At 46.2% G+C, this 19834-nt stretch overlaps 2 protein-coding genes across 2 annotated transcripts; one reads left to right on the forward strand and one right to left on the reverse strand.

The window, feature by feature from the left end:
- The first annotated feature begins 350 nt into the window (after positions 1-350).
- Positions 351-4242, forward strand: LOC128267892 (uncharacterized). The gene is made up of 4 exons (XM_053004841.1): positions 351-722; positions 2594-2692; positions 2765-2835; positions 2910-4242. Exons 1-4 carry the CDS (start codon positions 351-353, stop codon positions 4240-4242), a joined length of 1875 nt encoding a protein of 624 aa, XP_052860801.1.
- Positions 4243-11258: 7016 nt separating this feature from the next.
- On the reverse strand, positions 11259-11701 carry LOC128268285 (uncharacterized). Its single transcript, XM_053005336.1, has one exon. The coding sequence runs from the start codon at positions 11576-11578 to the stop codon at positions 11291-11293; it is 288 nt and encodes a 95-aa protein (XP_052861296.1). The 5' UTR covers positions 11579-11701; the 3' UTR covers positions 11259-11290.
- Positions 11702-19834: the final 8133 nt, after the last annotated feature.

The following is a 19834-nucleotide window of genomic DNA, read 5'->3' on the forward strand; positions in this document are numbered from 1 at the left end:
TAGTGTGCGGCCTTTCCTACTGCTCTCTTCTGGTTCTTTGTCCCTTGTTCCGTCTGGCCCTTCGGTTTGGTGCACAACAAATCCTCGTCGTCCTGACGGAACGTGGAAAAGACATGCAATAAGGCGTTCGGTGCGATGATCGGTGACTAAGGCGTGTTGTGTGTCCGTCAGACTGGTTCCGGAGTGCGGTTCTGTGCGCGCTAGAAAGCTTTATCGATAAAGCAGCGGTTCGTGAAGGCGGCGCAGAAGGCCCCCAAAAACCACTGCCTTGCGTGGGCAGTTCTGCTAGGAAATAATTGTGCGTGTGCGTGTGTGTTTGTGGGTCGTCCTGTTGGTGTTTGCCAGCAACGATGAATGTGCCACCGGAATTCGGTACCTCAATTAGACAAAACTCCCCGAAGCACGACTACCACCAGCACGAATCGAGCAGTCATGCTACGGATTATTCGCACTTTCCGGGAGTCCCGGGTACCGGTGGACAGTCGCAACAGCAACAGCAACAACAGGACTTGACCATCGATGGCATTCCGAACAGCTTTCCCCATCGCCGGTCGCGGGCTTCGCGTACGTTCAAAAATCCACCCCAGCCGCACATGTGCATCAAGGAGAAGACGCTGGACGGGAAGGAAGTGTTCATCAACGTGCTCAGCTGGACGCGGATCGCCAATCCGGACAACCCGGACGCTCCGATCCCGTTGTACGGCGGCATGAAAGTGGGCAAGGTGAGGCAACCAAAGGACCGGCCAAGAGAAAAGATACGGAGAGTGGAGTTTGATATTGATTTATGGTGCACCACCCCACCGTAGGATGCACTCGCGGTGGCCCACCTTGGGGCGGGCGAATACACAAAGAACGCACCCAATGGAAATGTAGAAATGATCCTGTGTGTATCGCTCATTGTGTCTGGGGCAGGTTGATGGACGCAACGTTTTATGGTAGCCTCTTACGAGGGCTGAGGGTTCTGATGGGTTTTTCTTTTTCTTTTTGTAAATTAAATTGCTTTTAGCACAGAGATAATGGTTTCGTGTCACAGGCGTCGTTCGTGAAAGGACATGGACCGCCCGCTCTGTTCGCCCGACGGTTCAAGAGTAACGGGAATTTTTATTTAAATTGAAACAAGTGACGTTCTTCTCAGAGCTTGCCGAGCATTGAGTCATTAAAAATCACAACGCAGCATCATGGGTTACTTTGGTACTGTCTCTGACAGACGCTTCTTCCTGTCTATATTGTACAAACCAATTTTATTCTCCTTTGTTGTCGCTTGTTTCAGCAATCCTTTTATTTAATAAATGCATTTCTGCTATTTCTAATTTACCTCAACGTAGCAATGGGGTTTATTGCAAATTCTTCCATGAATTGTTGATCATTCGTTAATGTTTTATTGAGATCAACATAAAAATTTTGTTTTTATTTCACACACCTTGAGGCTCTCGTGTACAACGGAACCCGTTACGTGATGCTTAGGCAAGGGTTTTATTGCGATCATAATGGAAAGCGGAATATGCCACGATCCAGTCCAGTGTGTTGTCTTTTTCTTCTGCACGAGTCTTTTGATACGATTTTCCACCGTTGAAAGAAGATTATGTGCGATTCATTTCGTCAGTCTTTGCACTTCCGTCAATAACTTGAGCGTCGAAAACGAAGTTATATAAAGGTTTGGTTGCTCATCAAAGCTATTTCTTAGTTTTCTTCACATTTTTCATTGATTCAGCGAGATGAATTGTTCACAGATAATCGGTTAGTTTTGCTGTGGAAGAATTAGGAAACGTTTTAATCGAAAATGTCTGATCGACACGTCTGATCGCGCATCGAACAAAACCCGTAACGAAAGACAAACTAGTCGAACCAGGCAACATCGAACGCCAAACTTTCGTGGGAGTAAAAGCGTGGCCCGCAATTATGCTTATGAGTAAAAGTAGGCAAAACAACCCGCGGCCGCAACTGAGAGGCGGCACTGCGTGAGGCGCACAATTGACCGCTAAATTAACAACTCGTTGAAACTTCAAGAGCATCATGGGGCATGAGAGGGGAAAAGTTGAAAACGAAAATTGAATAAATACCGGGCAGAAAGTAACAGCGGTAATGCGGCATCAGTCAGCGCACCGCCGCACTGGGAAGTGGCAAATAAACGGAACAGAAATGTAGACAAAACCCACCGTCAGCCATCGGACGACTCGGAAGATGAGACAAATGTAACATTATGAGCTGGCTGGATCTGGAACGACAACTAGAAGGCGGGCCCGTCCTGTTTGTGTGTCGCATAAGGTGTGACCACAACGCGGAGGAGAGCATTAATCGTGTGGCTCATTGCGCGGGGAAATGAAAGTGAAATTTAATGCGGCACGCTGCTTATGACGATGAGCCCCCCGGGGGGTTGATGGTGGTTTCAGGCCGCAGGGAAATAAAGTGTGATAGATGAAAGCTCGAGGCTTATGCAGGAAAAGAAAGTCTTCCGTGGTGCGCGGCCACATTTAGTGTGGAAAAGAGAAAACGTGAGGCGTGGAGCGAGCGAAGGAAGAGAATTTTTTCAGCTTCAGAATAAAGAATTTCAACCACTGTTAATCAATCCTCTCGTGTTTCGCATACATTTTAGATTCCTCCTGGCAGTCCCAAGGTGCCACCTCTAGTCTATGCTGTGATGGCCAGTCCCGAAGTGCTGAAAAAGGCTGGGCGAAAGTGTCCCGACACACCGGTAAGTGGGTGACTCAATTATCGCAATGTGAATTTTACGACACGTCCGGCTTCTCCTTTTGCTTCTTTTCAGGAACGCATGAATCTGGTCGATCTGATGTGCGAGTTTGTGGAAGCGATGAATCCTTCGCTACATCTTTCAAGGTTGGTGGCCATTCCCAGATGAAACTGCTCTCAAATGGTACCCTCACGAAATGGTTTCTTTCTTTCGGTTTTAGGAAACCCGAAATCCTCAAGGATCGTGATTTGTCGGGCGAACTGAAGGACGTGTGGAGTGCTGTACAGGCGTGCCGTGATAAGTGTCGCTCTGACAACGGTCCACCGGAAAATCTCGTTGTCTACACGGAATTTGGTCCTGACAGTGCGCCCAGTTACGATCACACCATGCAGCAGCAACAACAGCAGCAACAGCAACAACACTTCCCACAATACCAGCCTAACGATTACCTCCTGAACGAACAACAGCAACAGAACCGCTTCCCATCATCATCATCATCATCAACCGCGCAGCAGCAGCCTAACAGCAATATCGCCAACCATCAGTCACCGCTACTTTTGCAGCATTCACAACAAAGTGCAATTAACAACTCCAACCCCTCTGTGACCAGTATTGAACCGAACTCAGCGATATCTTTCTCCAACCTGGATAACGTCGATGGCGGCGCGAGCAGTCTTACAACCAGCAGACCTCCGGCGGCCATTGGTGCCCCCGTTTTGTTTCCCAGTCTCAGTAGAGACGAGGATTTGGCGAGGGAAACCGAAGGACTGACCATTGCATCTTCTGGAGCTAAAACTAACGGACTATCACTGCCCTCGGAAGCGACCGTAGGCTGCGCTTCCGCACCGATCTCTTCCGCAACAGTGCCACAGACACTCACGTCACCAACGGCAGCCCCGATGCCAGTAACACCAGCCAAGGAACCGAAGAGCTCTTCCGGCCACACCTTCTTTCCGATGTTTCGCTCCTCGAAAAGCAGTAGCAGCACCAGCAGTACCAATGGGGGTAACAGCGTTGTCAATACTAACACCAATAGTGCTGCAACTGGTGGCGGAGGACACGGTGCCTCCAACAGCTCAACCAACAGCCCTTCGGAGAAAGGAACAGCACCAGTAACGGTGAATGGAGGAGGTGTCGGTGAGTCTGGTGCTAGTTCGCCTGCAATCGAGGTCGCCGAAACGACAAAGCCGGGAGCAGCGGTGATAGTGGCACCTCCCAAGCCGAGCAGTAAAAAGAGTGGATTGAACTTTTTCCGACGCAACAAGTCCGGCGACAAGAAGGAACCGTCGACACCGACCAAGCAACCAACGCCCACCTCGAGCGTTACCGTTCTTCCAGCGGCCATCGCGCCAGCAAAGGCAGCAACACCAGCTGCAACAGGAGCACCGTCCGCCCCGGACACAAAGCTGCTTTTGGGCGACGAGAGCGCCCTTGGTATGGGCCAACGAGGGAGCGGCGGGAGCCATCATTCTCAACACCACCAGTACCACCTGGAAGCCGGCAGCAATGGCGGTGAGATAGTCGAAAGCTCGGCCACGATTGTAGCCAAGTAGAGCACGGCCGGTCGATGTGGGCGAATGATGCTGTGGAATGTGATACAACTTTTTCACCGGGCTGGCCCCTACTCCTACATATGCGCTTGGTGAAGCCGTGGCTGGTGGTGGTTGGTTGGTAAGGGACTGGCCACAGTTTTCTCGAACATGGGAAGCGATCTTAGAATATCTTGTTATGGTGATGTGTAAATAGTACTAAGAGATCTCTTTCCAATAGGTCTCTGGGTTTAAATTTCTGTGGGTTAACACAAAAGCTGAATGTAAAAGTGACAGAGAGAAAGAAGGAGGGAAAAAGTGGATAGAGAGAGAGAGAAAACATGGCGGGGTGAAAATATCTGGCGACACTCAATTCTCTACGACAACCCGTTTCGTAGTCACTTGCAATGTAACTTTGTAACTGAGGTTTTATCACATTGTGTCTGATGACACATCCCGTCATGACACACAAACGCTGATGGCGTCGCAATTATTCGAACTATCTTTTAGTCAATCATGTGCGATCGTTCAATACTCTTGCGGCGTACCGTCAACCTGGGCTCCTCCCATCATGTGCACTCAATTGGTAGAAGAAATTGATATTGAAGCTTTTAGGTAGCGCCTATTCGCTACGCGTTTTAAGTGCGATCCCCGTTGGAAGCTGCTGTGTTAATAAAGCAAATTATTGGTAAAATTTTGCTCAATTACAGCGAGAAAAAGAGCGCGAAGGAAGTTATTAGAATAAGGAGTAGATTGATGTTGCTGAAATACAGCAAGATCAATTTATGATTTCCAGCAGCAGCGTCACTGTTGTCTTGAAACTCATTGATGATAATGAAAGCAAAGTGGTTGGGCAATCGCGATACAATAGCACATATAAAAAGGAATACAGGAAGCAATTGTAGGGTTGCTAAAAATTGGGCAATATCTATAGTAGCGCGTTCGAAAATGGTTGGTGTCCTGGTCACAGCGTGTACCATTTCCTCAGGCCTTTCAGGGTTGGCTGGATATTTTACCTCAGAGCTACGGATCGTGGCTGACAAAAATGAGTGAGCGAAGGTATGCTTTTATATCCGCTGTGTGGTTGTAACAAGCATAACGAACAAACTGTCGACGGGAGAATTGTCTGTAAACGGAGAAATGCATTTTTGGGTGAGTTCAAAATATTGCTTAAACTCAGTTAAAAACTTATTTTTATAGTTACACACACTTCTTTTCTTCCTGGTTATCGCATCGTCTTTGAGTTTCTTCAGTGATTTTTGGTGCTATGTAAAATCGATACAGTATTGCTGCAGTAGGTTTCCGATGGCCACAAAGTTTTAGTTGAATTTAGGAAAACTTTGTAACGTACGAATATCGATGATCGCTGATATCGATTTCCAGCTTCTATTGAAAACAATGACTTCCATTCATCGACGGCGATTTCCATTCACGCCACTAGTTCGACGGGTCTCTTATATTAAATAAGTGTGCTTTTGGATGGCTTCGAATTGTTATCAAACTGATTGTAACAAGATGCCATTCTTGACATTGGTGTAACTTTGTTGTGATATCGCCTATCACAAAGTATCAATTGCTTTGTTTTTATGTTAACTCTTAATTTTGTCAGTTTTCTATCAAACTTTTTTTTATGCCCGTTGGTTTTACCGTCGGAAAGGGCGGAAAATTAGATTTCTTAGATAAGGTTCTGTAAGAAAGTGTACCACGAAACTCGATTGTCATATGATTGAGTTGCATGGCGGAAAATCACGGAAACCATTCAAAAGCTTTGAGCATTGGAGTAAAGAAAGAGACAAACATCTACGCTTTAAAACAGTGCTAAAACCTTGTCAATTTCGACAAAATTCCATTTTGAGTAGGAAGAAACCAGAAAAGTGTTGGATATAGGACACTGCCTATTCTTAGAAAAGTAAACAAACAAGATAAGTATTAGAAAAATGAATGGACCGCTAAACTGAACGGGCATGTATGACGAAAACAGGAAAAGGGAGCAACAACGCGCATGACGATAGGTTTAAGATGAAGGAGAGATTCGTCTCGTCTCGAAGAACACATCTTCTCCGTGCTAGGTAAAGAACTGCACAGACGTTTGATTGTTTAGTATCGACGATTGTTTTCACTAGACCGCAGAGGACAGTATCCCAGAACGAAAGGCATGCCCGAAAAGTGTCGGAAGGAAACGTTTCTACTCGTTCATGACCGGGGCCCGGTTAACTGTGCAAAATTTTTTTCGATTCTCTATACAGTAACGTTTTGTGAAACTATTCAATTTTAGCTGCGTAAGCACACACTGCAAACGATGCGATGGAGAATAACGGACGGAACAATGATGTAATTACATGCTGCCATTTTCGTTAGATCAATTAGTGACCCGCTCGCGCCTGCTGCAAGCGATTTTCTTCGTTTCGTTTCTGGATTGGTTAGGCAAACGCTTTACACGGGAAGCCTTGGTCCCGAGAGCAAATGCAAATCTAAGTAAGCGAATGACGAGAGCTGGTAGCTACGGCAATAGATTAATGGTTGCATACAACACAGGACTAGCAGTAAGCGCTGGCGGCAAACTTAGTCGATTCATTAGTGTATAGTTGCGTCCCGAGAGGGCAGCATAGAGTAAGTATTCAAGCGTGGACTTGTGTTTCCGTACTGAGTTAGTGAATGGGTGACGTTAGTTTTAAATGGTGCGACTGTTTACAAGTGTGATGATTTGTGCGTTTGTTACTTATGATTTGTACTCATTCTAGAGCCAGGAAATTCCGTGATGCCAAGTTTTCTATTCGCAAAACATAACCTTCATCCCTAATTTATCGAATGGTTTCGTTCTGTCCGATATTGATTCTAGCAGTACGCGACCTGATCTCAGCGTTGTCCAAGGGGGCGTTTAAGTTTCGCCGGATTAAACATACTAACAATGACTAGCGCGATAAAAGTCCATACGATCTCTTGCGATTAGATTTCGACTACATTATCTTTCCAGCAAAATTTCGTGTAGTTGGGGTAATATGATCAAAACGACATTTTAAAGCGTATATCAACCGTATCCGTATTGTTTTTTTTTAACTCAAATGTACTCTAGGAAAATTGGCTCAATTATTCCTCCCCAGGTGTCACTTTTAAACTCAATTATCACAGAGGTACAGGTAGAGAAAAGTCAACAGTCCCTGTCGAAGAACAATGGTCGGTGCTGAGCTTAGTATTAACTTCCTTTCGTTCAGTATCGATCGTTCAGTATTTTCGGCGTATGAGTTCACCGCCAAAAACGGCTGCAGATTTGCAAATCGTGTCGCATGCGTTGAACGCCGAACCGCATAGTGATAGAATGTATTGAAAATGTATTTATTATTTCACCCTGTGTTATACACCAAGATTTGATTTTATCGATAAGCCGACATTTAGTTGATCTAGCTGAACATCGTTCATCGTCATCATTAGCAACCATGTTGAAACTAATATTCTCCTAAAAAGTGTGTTCTCTTGTGTAAAGTGCTCTCTCGCATAATATGTTTCAACGCGGATTAAGCATCCCCTAGATAATGGGCATATAATTGGTTGAAATGAATTTACGATGAATTTTCAGGCGTATTGCACGAGTGCGTTTATCTCTAGTTTTATTGTCCTGCATAGCTCCGCATTGGAGTACTAAAATTATGAAAGAAGAAATCAAAAAAAGAAACAAAATCCTAAAGTATTAAGTGCATACAGCGATTTCTGGTTTTTATTTGATCGATGACAGAAACAACTCATCCGAAGTAACACTCATATCAACAGTTGATCGCAGTGGGATCTAACGTGCACCACTTAATACAGCTATAAATGCTGTTGGCCACTTCCTACATTCCCTTCCTAATCCTTATCCTTCTTTGGAACCAATTTTCGTAGTATTTCCATGGCTTGGCTCATAACCTGTTGAAGAGGAGATTGGGTTGTTGTTTCGTCTCCTGTCTCGTCGGTTGATTCCGTGTTAACCATTTCTGTGTCATCTCCGTACGCCATCGCAAACAACAACACCACCACTAAAAGGACTGTTAAAAGCCTCATTTCGATTCCGTAGACAACTTTTATGTCACTATAAGTCATGCATGCACCACTGCTTAGCTTTTATAGGACCTAGCTCTGTCCACTCAGCGGGCTACACGAACCTCGGTAAACGGAGTTCGAAATTGCTCAACGGTGCAAATATCAATATTCAAGGGCTGATATTGTTCGTTATGGTAGGGATCATACCTATAATTTATTCACTTTTACTTAACGATTGATCAATCACATGATCACAGGTGATGGGTGCATCTGGCATGTAATGGATCAATGAGCTATAAGGTGCACCTGAAACTTAAATGCAACGACAAAACCGCTTGCATTCTTCCTCCAGGTCCCCGTGTGTTCTAGACATTGCCCTCCATAATGAATATCCTTTTGAATCGAAACGCCTTGCGACTCTTATGCCACATTTATTTTGATAACAATTTTCAGGAATGTTTCACTATCTCGCATAGATCCTTGCGGAAAATTTTGGAGCTTCCTCATCTGCTGAGATGGCTCTATGACTAGATCAAGAGGCGGTTTTGTTGTTGTCGTTGGTTCTTCTGTAGTCACTCTGTCCTCATCCATATTACCATTTCCCATATCATATCCATCGTGCTCGTAGGCAATCGACAACAAAAACAGCAGTGAAAAGTCAGAGACAAGGCTTCTGGCCAGGCGACGAGCGTTACCGACTGCTCTATCAATGGGGGCAATCGTATTCAATAACAGCGCATGAAATTGTCTATATTGTACTACAATTTGAAACTATTTTATTTATTGGATTTCTATGAGCCTGTTATAATAGTTAGAAACATTCAACTCATTTCAACACAACGTTTTAAGGATAACAGTCTTTTCATCGCTTTATTGGACAATGTTGAACTTTGCCAATTGATTCGCTCCCTCTTTGACGCGTGTGTTAGTCTGCCATCCTGTTTATCGAACGTATCTGTATCTCACATCTTTTCGTAGGCAGTAGAAAGCGCAATCAGAATGGTTCGGCCGCGATTGGCTTAAATCCTGCATCCATGTTAAAACCCATTGCGTTAGGGTTTCCGTTTGGATCCATCATTTTCTTGAACTCTGCAACCAAAGCCAGCATTATCAGCTGAAGAGGCGATGGTGTGTTTGCATCATTTCCCACTTCGCCTGCAGCCGTTGTAGTCTCTTGTTCAGCCGTCTTCTTCGGTACGCTGGCCGCCTCGCCGCAAGCAATCACCAATAACATCAGAACAAACAATGCTTTGCAATGCTTCATTTCTTAAGGTATTGTATTGTAACTAAATTATCGGACTTCATCTGGTTCGCTTTTATACGATTTTACACCCCAGGACGAGGCAGATTACAAAAGACAATCCAACGGATGACTGTTGGTTAATAGTAGCGTACAGCAAATATCGCTCTTTCATCAGATCAGAGCTCTCCGGTTATTGATTCACCTTTGACTACTAGAAAGTCAATCAAATAAAGAATATGATGGTATAGACGCATCGGCTTTCAACTGTTTGGCGTTAGATTGTACGTCGTCTATGGTCAACTGTTTCTAAAGCCAGAAAGCAGATCCTGATATAAAAATCCACAACTAGTCAATGGGAATCAACGAAATCTTGCGAGTGAAGTTGCAGGGGTTCCGTTTATTGTAATTCTTCTGATCATTCACGGCAGGCTACACCAGTTATCTCTTTCGGCGAAGGGTCGACTCTTCCGTTGGCATTTTTTTTCTAATCGGTTGGCCATTTGGGTCCTTGGCTACTTCGTCGGTATCTTCTGAGCCCCAGTCAATGAAATCTGCTTCGTCCGTTTTCTCCTCTGCCTGGCTATACGCAATCGCCAAGAGTGTCACGACGAGTAATGCCATGAAGTACTTCATTTCGATAATACGATCAAATGGGTTGTAACTAGCCTGTTCATCTGGATCTGGCGAGCTTTTATATGGTTTTAGAGCATATCATGGATGAATTTTAACTAATGAATAACTTACAGACATTAGCATAGGCAAAGGCACGCTTTTCATGCAAAATTAATCTAATCAGCGTCTTTATTCACCCTTGATTTGCATCCGCAAACCCATAACGAATACATTAGTAGCCAAGCTGACATATCAACAGGTGCCTTCCAAAGGACATACTTATCAGGCTTAATTTCACGGTCCTCAATCAACAGATCGATTTACGCAGTTTTCTCAAAGAGATTCTTGGTTTGCGAACAACTTTATTTATTTTTTTCTCAAAGGGCAAAGGGCAAACAAACAAACAACGATTGATTAATAGAGACGACGCTTTCGATATAGTGCATTTCGAAACCGAATCGGTAGGTCTATTTATTCATTATTCTCGTTGACTAGATAGGAAGGTGTATCCCTCGTATGTGGTCTCTGATGCCGGAGGAAACTTCTCTCAGAGAATCCCGAATGTTTTCTTCCAACGTTCCCTTCGGTTTGCCATCGTCGTTCGGGTCGTACCGGTCGGCTTGGGAAAATTCGTCATCGTCATCGAATGATACACCGCCGTAAGAACCTTGTGCCATTCCTCTGGGTTCTGGAACTCCTTCAACCAATCCCACCGCCAACAGACTCAATCCGAGTAAAACAACAAAGCACTTCATGTTGATGCTATTGAACGCGTACCACTACGCCTGTCTGAATAGTTCCATTAGCATAGGATCGAGTTTTATAATCTGTGATCTGTGACCACTGCAACGTGGTTCAAATATTTAACAAATCGTGCGCATTATTTAATATTTATTTTAATTATCCCACTATTTGTCGAACTAATCAAACCAAACAAAATCAACAAGTGTCAGCATGTTGTGAGGGACATCGCGTGTTTCCTCTTGCCACCATTGCCTTCATCAAGACTGCCGTAGGATGGCCGTGCTCGTTAATGGTTCTTAGCTAAACTTACTGATGGAAAAGTTTTATGTAGTTTGTGAAAAGAACCAAAACTCCCTGTAGCTTAAGATTATTGCGATTACCTTTTGCACGTATTTTCACGGGATTTCCAAAAAATCAAAGGACTAAGGCTTGAATTGGTTTGAAGTTTAGCTCTGGAATTTATTTTCTCACTGCCAAAGATCCAAAGATACGGCGTGTAAGCTCCCCACCGAAACGTGTGCCAGTGTTCCACACTTGGCCGACGAATCCAGCGGCACCCTGCGCCAAACTTCCGACGTCCGCCATCGGGGAGTACGTGGTGGTTTGTTGTGCCGTCGGGATAGTTACGACCACTATCAATGGGGTAGTGTTCTCCTGGGCCGGTAACGCACGCGCCTCTCCAAGGGCGATCACGAACATGGTCAGGGGAACGACGAATCGCAGTAGAAATGCGCCGCCCGATGCCATTGCTGCAACGCTCAGCTCACAACAGCCCTCGCCGGTTTCGAAATGAATCAACTGTGCAAGATCTACAAATGGCAACGGAGCCCTGAAACACTCCGCGTAAGTATGGCGCAAAGACTGCTACTGTTTTCCTATTGGCAATAGCCTTTTCGTTGCAGCGGCGCACTTGCATTCCAACTGAATGAATAATAAATGGACTGTAAACAACCAGTTTTCCGTCTCGACCGGGAAAGCGCCCTTGAAGTCTTGAGTTACATCGCCGAGACGTTGCATGGTTACCGGTGATCGCGTTCCAATGGCCCCATATCGGGTGCACACTTGAGTCGACACACCCACCCGTAAGTAGCCACATTCCCCCAGGTATGCAAATAGCAAAGGACCTTCCAACGAATGCGTTACGGTTCACGGCGTATTAATCGGTTTTCCAGTGTTAGCCGCCCTGTTGTGGAACACTTTGTCGGGCGGGGAGCACGGGAGTGTTGTAATGAACCCAGAACTCGCGCACAGTGCTGTAAAGCGCAAAAGTTGGATTTATTCGAATTTATTGGCCTTTGAATTGGCACATTTCGTGCTGCTTGGGAGTTTGCGAGCTTGCGGAGTTGAGTTCATTTCATGCTTCCCACACACTATCGACCGAAGGTCCATTGCTTTGAGGTACTATGAGTCATCAAACGCTTACTTTTCGAAGCAAGTGCCAGCGGAACTTAAACGACTTTTGGCGTTGATGATACATAAATCCCCAAATTGATGGCCACAGAGAGTTTTGAGGTCAATTTATGCGAAATGAAATGAAAGTTGGCCACTTTTAAGTTAATTATCACAAGAGGAATGAAATGCTAGGTTGAGAAAGTATTATGAAGTCGTTCATTTTCAACGGCAATGTGCTGGAAGACATCATCTACAGTTCGCTTCGAGGGGTGGCCACAACCCCGCCGAACGCCGCCAGTCTCCGCTTTTATTAATCTCAACCGCACCGACAGCACGGTACGCTACTGCACATGCAGGAAGATGGATGGCGCCAGGAAGTCCTTGCACATCGTCGCCCGGTGACGGTGGCGAAAGCATGCCACGGGCTCGTGGTGCGAGTGTGGCAAAACATAAATCTGTCTGTCCTTCCGGGTCCGGGTAGTACAAGGGGCGCACTGCTTGGAATCTCTTCCATTTTTGGCACCAACTCCAGTTCTTATGTCCCGCAACGTTTCGATCGCCCCGAACGAAGACACGGGACGGGCAAGTTACGAGGAAGGCAGCATGGAAAGGCTTCGAATAAAAAAAAATGGAACACAAATGCAAGCCCAAAACCGGGAGACTGGTGACTGGTTCCTACTGGGTGGTTCATTCCAACAACCCGAGCTCGACAAAGTTTCGTGACTCGAAGCCCGGCGGGGCAGGACCCTGGGGCCGTGGTGTTGCCCTTGGCTGACCTCTCAACCGACCCCGCACGCGACACCGGACCTGGAAGTGTTTGAACTTGGCATTCCTTAAATTTTTGACCAGAATCAAGACAGCAGGATCGTTCCGCTGACAGGGGACTAGCTTTCCACATTAAGGCGTTTGATTGTGCGGCCCGATACGCGAAGCGGGCAGTGGTGAGTATTGAGACGTTAAAAGGAATACCCCCGCCCGTCCGGTTTTCCGAGGAAATATTTTCAGGCCCGTGCGCGCTCTACTGTGTCAGTGTGCCGTGGGTGTCGTGAACCTTCTAGGACGACGTCCCAAGTTTTTCTCAGCCCGCGGAAGTGGTTCACCTTCGTGCGGCATTTCAAGGACCCATTAGTTCGGACTTCCAGCAAGCGTCAAACGAGTGGCACATAAAACTTCACTTTGTAATCTATGTTAAAATGGTGGTGTGTGAACCGCGCGATGGTGGCCGACGCCGTTTCGCTCGGGCACACTAGGAGGAAGTCGGCGTGTGGAATTTTAAACAGAAGCAATTAACAATTGTCACGAAATAGAAATAAATACTTTTTAAACAAAAACCGTAACGGGCCCTGCCCGGCCCCGGAGAGGCCAGCGGAGGTCTCGCCGACTTTCGTTCCGGTCGCAGCACTGGCGAGGAAAGGTTCTGCACGTGTCGAGCCGTGGCGTGCCATTCCTCACCGTGTTGGGGTCTCATTTTGCCGCATTCTCTAACATTTTAGTAGCGCGCCTTTAACCTGCGGACACCTTCCGCGCTATCACTCGGAATGCATGCAGTTGCCGCCATGCCGAAAGGTTGCATTCCCTAACGGGCGTTTGAAGCTTGAAATGTTGCCACCGCCGGGTTGATTGGTGTGGTTGCAGTTTGCGGACCAAAAAACCGCATCATAAATTTAATGGTGAATTATGTATGTCCGGCCACGCCGCGTGCTACTCACCACACACATTCCGATCGTATTTCGGCCGCTGGAACGATGCGTATCAGCCCGGGAAATAAGAAACACGTTTTAACGAAATAATATCTTTTATTTATGTGTTTAACATTTGTTCACGCTATATAATGCCGCCGTCATCCCGCGATCGATTGTTGATGGAAGATTCTCACTCTTTCGGGACTGACGATGTTTGGTTGTTTTTGCATTTGCCATTTAGGAATTGGCAGTAGGTCTACTCGTTTCGATCCGTTGTGCTGGGTGGCTCTCTGCGACCTACTTATTATTTATCAGTAGCATTGGGGTTTGTATTATTTTTTTAAATTCTTCTCTGTGTTTATGCAGTAATCATTGATGGATGGGTTTTGTTCCGTTCGCCCTGCGTACGTTCGCTCTGTAGTTCATCCATTGCTTTCGATAAGCGTATCTATCGTTCGAAGGTTGATCATAAATGGTTTGCTTACTTTATAGTATATATTTTAAGGGTTTCACGCGTCATGACTCACTCCTGCTCATCCCTCACACACATTGGATGAACTATTATGTCCATTATCCAGTTTTACGCTTACGCTCACGAGTTATTATCATAACAACAGTGCTACGTGTTCGATGTTTATCATTCATGTATACATGTGGTTTTGCTGCATTTTTGCTTAAATGCTTATATACACCTTTGTTCGGTCCTAGTAGCGTCAGTTGCGTTGCTTTAATTGTTTGATTGTTTAGATTAACGTTCACGGCCAACTATTGCGTGTACTATTGCGTCCAGTGCTAGCAGGTTACCTGACACTAAAACAAGCGTAACACACATCGGACAACTATCACAACAGGGGTTTTAACACGAAGAAACTCATGGTACAGTGTGCCGCAACAACAACAGCCTGCCGTCGAATGGCGTAGTCAAACGCGGAGCACTCAAGCCTCAAGCACACGATAGCAGTTACTGCCTCCAATATCCGTTTCGAATTAAGTGTCAACAGATAGCATTATAAAACTGGCATAAAAACATGCTCGCTACCGGTAGCCTCGAAAGCGTCCTGCTCCTAACGTCGATAACAAATGGTGAGTGAGATGCTCTACGCTATTAACATGCCTATCCGATAGAGATAACGTAATAATCATAAAAACTTGCATACGCTCTCTTCACTAGCATCAAAAATCTACGACTATCATCCCCACCGGCATCGTCAGTAGCCCTGCCTGTTCGAATGTATGTGGTGCAAGCCTCTGGTACCTGCCTCTGAGTGGGGTGGCCTCGTGGACTAACATGCACCTACTACCCGGTACGGAACTTGTTTCAACTGTATCAACAACATTTTAGACGCTTCTTTTGCTTGCCGCTTATCTACAGGTTTGTTTTCAGTTGCATTGCACATCTTACGGCCTATGGGTCTATCAAATTGTTTACCGTTCAGCTACTGCTACTACGCTCTGTGTCGTCGCAGGCATGTGTAAGGCATCGTAGAGGAATTTTCGGCTTCACTTCACTCCTTCGGGTGCCTGCCTCCTTATTTATGTCCTAAGAAAAACTATCCGATTAGTGCGATTGCTGTTTATGATTGATGGTATTGCACGGCAACTGTACAGCTGTATCACTTTATCACTCGTAGTCCTGTTGGGGCGCCTATGCTGAGCGGATCCATAAACGACAAAAGCAGCGCCAGTGTCGCCAACGCCATTGGCGTTGTGTAAGCGTTCTTATGGAACATTGCCACCTCTTAGAGTGTAGCTATAGCGTTCGTTTTGATTCTAACGGTTAGAGGTGAAATATTGTGTCCCGCCTAGTGAGCAAGAACTGTGTTTTTTTTGTGTATCAATATTCTAAGTGTCGTATGAGATGCACTGGACTGTGAAGAGTGTGTTATAGCCAAGCTCGAAAGTTCGCAAGAATTCGGAAGAGAATAATTGATTGAGTTTCGCAACCTGTGTTAATAAGAGGCCGATAGAAAAAGCGCGATGTCGGTTAGTTACTTTCTTCGAACAGTTTTATCAAAAGTGACCACTGAAGTAGTCAAGCCTTGCTTTGATTTCGTTTTTGTTTTCTTCTCTGGTATCTTGTGATTGTCAGAGGTTTAAAGTGGAATTGAATTTGGCGGTTTCGATCAAGAGCAGCCTTTCTTTGGCGGCCATCGGTAACGGAGTTCAGAAGCTTTAAAGTGTTTTTTTCTCCCAGCATACCAATCAAGTGTGTGATTGTTACGATTACCCGATAGAATATAGATGAGCTCATTGCCGATGGCTTTCCTGTGTCTTGGCACGCACGTACACATCTGGAACTCTCTTGAACGTAATAATACCATAAAAGATGGCACATAAAAAACAATTTCAAATCGATAATCATAAAACAAAATGAAAAAAAAACTAAGTTATTCGCAATCGAAACTTCGCACACCAACCGAGGCTTTCGATCGTTTGGAGTCGCTCGGAAATGGTTAATTTAAAAGCGATCCATTTTTTTATCGCCATCGTGCGGTGGTCTCGAACCGCAACGTGAGAACGCAAACCACCTTTTGCGTTTCCATTGCCTTACGAATGGGAAAGAAAACAAGAAAACATTTCTCATATCGAGCGCGACACGTTATCATCATCGCGCTCATCGATATGGTGGTCGCGCACCGCGAGAGGACGCCTTGCTCAAGATTCATATCGCATCGCCATGAGAAGCATAAAAAATTCAACAAGTCTTTCTTTCCCGTCCTAAACCGTAACTGTGCCGTATCGTCCCAAGGGGTCCGTGACCGTTCGTCCAGACCCGTTGGCCCCATTGGCCCCATTGGATGGTATCGAATATTTTGCGATGTCCAGCGCGCACTACTTTTGCCGCTCGAGTCGAGAATCAAGCGAGTGGCTTTCACTTTCTACCGACGAATCACACCGGGCGGGCTGCCTTTTGTTGGTGCCGAGAAGTCACTGAAGTCACTGCAGAAGGTGATCAGGTTACAAACCCACAAAAAAGCATCCCACCGACCGATGGACCGGAAATCCGGGTTTTGGTTGCGGCCCGAGCGGTCCTCCAATCAGCTATTCGTATCTCGTCCTCGGCTGACCGCCGCGGAGCATCGTTCGGGTTTTTTGAGGCCGTCTCTTTTGGCGGCATGATTTCAGAAACACAAGAAGCCAGCCCAGCGGTTGGTACAATGCCTGGGGTGTGTGGTGACAATTTGTAACAATTTGTGCATCGCCACGGGGACTGCCAATCGCCAGGCTGTCAACGGGTCGGAAAATAGATGTTGAAAAATTTGTTCCACCCGAGTGGCATCCGATCCGGTTGCGTGGTTTGGGTGGCGAGCATCCGCTGCAAATCGGGCTCCATTAGGAGAATTGCTTTAAACGTACCATATCATGAAGTGATTTATTTCCCCCGAAAAAAGGTATCGATTTGCTTAATCCTTACTCGCAACGTGAGATTTAACCGTTGGAGCTGTAAAATATTTTGTTTCTATACTTAAATCATTCAAAATTACTGTAAATATTGTAATTTTTTAAATAAAAGAAAAATAAAATAACAAAAGAATAGGTGATGATCTTTACGAGATGTTTCGTTCGATCTCCTTTAACTTGGTGCGGGCTTGACACTGACAAGCCCGCAAACGGAAAAGAAGCCACTAGAAGAAACCTTATCCACCGGAATACGGAACCTGGTTAGGGGTTTCTAGCACAAATTCAATCCAAACAACGTGCCTTGGCGGAGCGTTAAAATTATTTTCGCTTTTTATGGCCAAACCCAAACGAGCGGCAGCGGCAGGCAGGCGTACCGCAACCACAACCATCCCGACAAGTGGCACAAGAAGTGGCCGCAGAACGGGCCAAACGGACGGCCAACTTTCTTCGCGCGTTACGCGTTACGAAACCAACCCCGCATCTTTGCAGGGCTAGAAATGGCTTGAAAGTGTTTAATTCAATTTGCGTTACAATCCTCAGATGAAAGGAAGCTGTGTTGGGACTGTGTGGCTGGGTGGACGGGACGAAATTATCATTCCACCATTCCGGACACTCCGATCATGGTAGATAGCCACGCACTGCACACCAGGAAAGTCAAACCACGGAGCGCACAGATGATTAAATAATCTTCCGCTTCGCGCCAGCCAAATGGAGGCGCACGGTGCTCCGTACGTACGCAAAGAGTTCGCGAACTCCGCCAAAGCGGCCATTCGCTGCAAATTGAATGTTTATTGCAAAAGTTTATTGTTTCCAATTTTCATGAGTATAACGCAAGTTTGATGGTGTTCCCGGCGCAGTGTTTGGGTGGTTTTACCGGGCATTTGCGTGGTCACGAGAACACCCGAAACGTTCCGTGCCTAAACGGCGGGCAGAAAAAAAAACGGACAATCGATTGTTTCGAAATTGTACGAAAGGGTGAAGGGTTTTTTTGTTTGCAATCCCGAATAGCTATTATGGCTTACGCGTAAATTGGATCCAAAATTAGTGTGGGTTAATTGGAGCGCACCGATCGGTGCCCATTTTTCGCCGTTTGTTACTTCTGCCCCGGTTGGGAAGGCCGTGTACAGAAGGTGGCCCATGTTATTGGTTCAACAATATTTTCAATTAGTGTTAACACGCCGGCGTAGTGTATTGTGGCGCATGTTGCTGGCGCTTGCGATAATTCATTGCGTTATTTCGATCCCATTTGGGCCCGCCGCCTGAACAGTGTTATCGGATCCGCTTGCACGGAACAATACATAATTATTTCCGCAGCACCGCATTCCACACGACCGAACATGTCACAGACCTAGCGACGACCACAGACCGACCGTGATTGTCTTGCCTATGGATAGACGCATACTCGACCGCAGCGAGCCACAATGCTACAAATGAGCGCTCTGGACTGGAAAGCAATTAATCGGAAATTTCTTCCCTTTTGCCCCATTGCAAAAGAAAGAGCCCGAAAAAGGGTGTGCCCTTTTCCGTCTCCGTCTTTCGTCGGTGCACTGGCAACTGTTGCCAGACCGGCGCGTGGCCAGTCCGTGACAAGGACAAGGTTTGGTGGCACAGTATCAGCCATGTCGCCTTGGGAAGGATCGAAATTGTCGTCAGCGCGCCGCTCGCTCCGGACACTGCAACCCATTGTCGTCGTGGTCCCGCATCGCCGGAAGGAAACTTGGTACACGTCCAACGGTTCCAGCTTCGGTGTGGCGGGTTGCGGACGAATAAAACTTTATAGTGGGCCGCACATTTCTCTGGCGCACTTTGCCAGCGTTTAAGCTTGGGCTCGGGTTTAGTGCAAAGGGTCTCAAGTAAGGCTTCCCCCTGTTGGTGCATCGCCGACGCGCATAACGATGTGGCATCCGGCAGAGTATGCATATAGAGCGTGTCACGGTCATCGGTGCGGTGCTGCGTGAAATACTTCTCCACTTCCGAACGCTGACCAAAGGAGCGAATTGTTGGAAGGGGTTTAAAAACAATAGAAAAACTATCTTTCGACACCCTTCGCAGGACCCGGGTGGTTTTATGCAAAATCAATTCGGCCTTCATCCTATTGGCCACGCATCGAGAGTTCCGGTTTAGCACCAGGTGCCTTCTTTTCGGCCGGGCACAGGAAACTAGGTTTTCCTGTGCCTCCACTCGGTTCGATTCGATTTTCACCACCGGAAAGCGAATTAGCATGATCCTCGAGCCGGATTTGGAGGCATCTCGTTCCCCCGGGGATACCCGCGACGTGCTGTGCCAAATATTAGTGTGAAACGTGAGTGAAATAAATTGCATACCTTCGGGCGTTTTTGCACTGCTGACCGGGTTTACGAATTTCTATTATGCTGCGACCGTTAGTTTTTGTTGGCGATCCCGCAGAGTGTACGTTGAATCTAAGCCGGGAAATGAATTCAATTTAGTTTTAAGCATACAGCACCGACGGCCAGGGGCACTGCAGGCCACCACCGCCGGAGGAACGTCTGTATCACAGATTGATTGA

Source organism: Anopheles cruzii, chromosome 2 (assembly GCF_943734635.1).
Source record: "Anopheles cruzii chromosome 2, idAnoCruzAS_RS32_06, whole genome shotgun sequence".
In the NCBI taxonomy this organism is placed as follows: domain Eukaryota; kingdom Metazoa; phylum Arthropoda; class Insecta; order Diptera; family Culicidae; genus Anopheles; species Anopheles cruzii.

What these genes read in the sequence shown, in the direction of transcription:
- LOC128267892 (XM_053004841.1), top strand. Translation starts at nt 351, where the DNA reads ATGAATGTGCCACCGGAATTCGGTACCTCAATTAGACAAAACTCCCCG. An exon ending in GCGGCATGAAAGTGGGCAAG is followed by an intron (nt 723 to 2,593) that starts GTGAGGCAACCA and finishes CATACATTTTAG; the next exon opens with ATTCCTCCTGGCAGTCCCAA. An exon ending in GAAAGTGTCCCGACACACCG is followed by an intron (nt 2,693 to 2,764) that starts GTAAGTGGGTGA and finishes GCTTCTTTTCAG; the next exon opens with GAACGCATGAATCTGGTCGA.
- LOC128268285 (XM_053005336.1), bottom strand. Translation starts at nt 11,578, where the DNA reads ATGGCATCGGGCGGCGCATTTCTACTGCGATTCGTCGTTCCCCTGACC.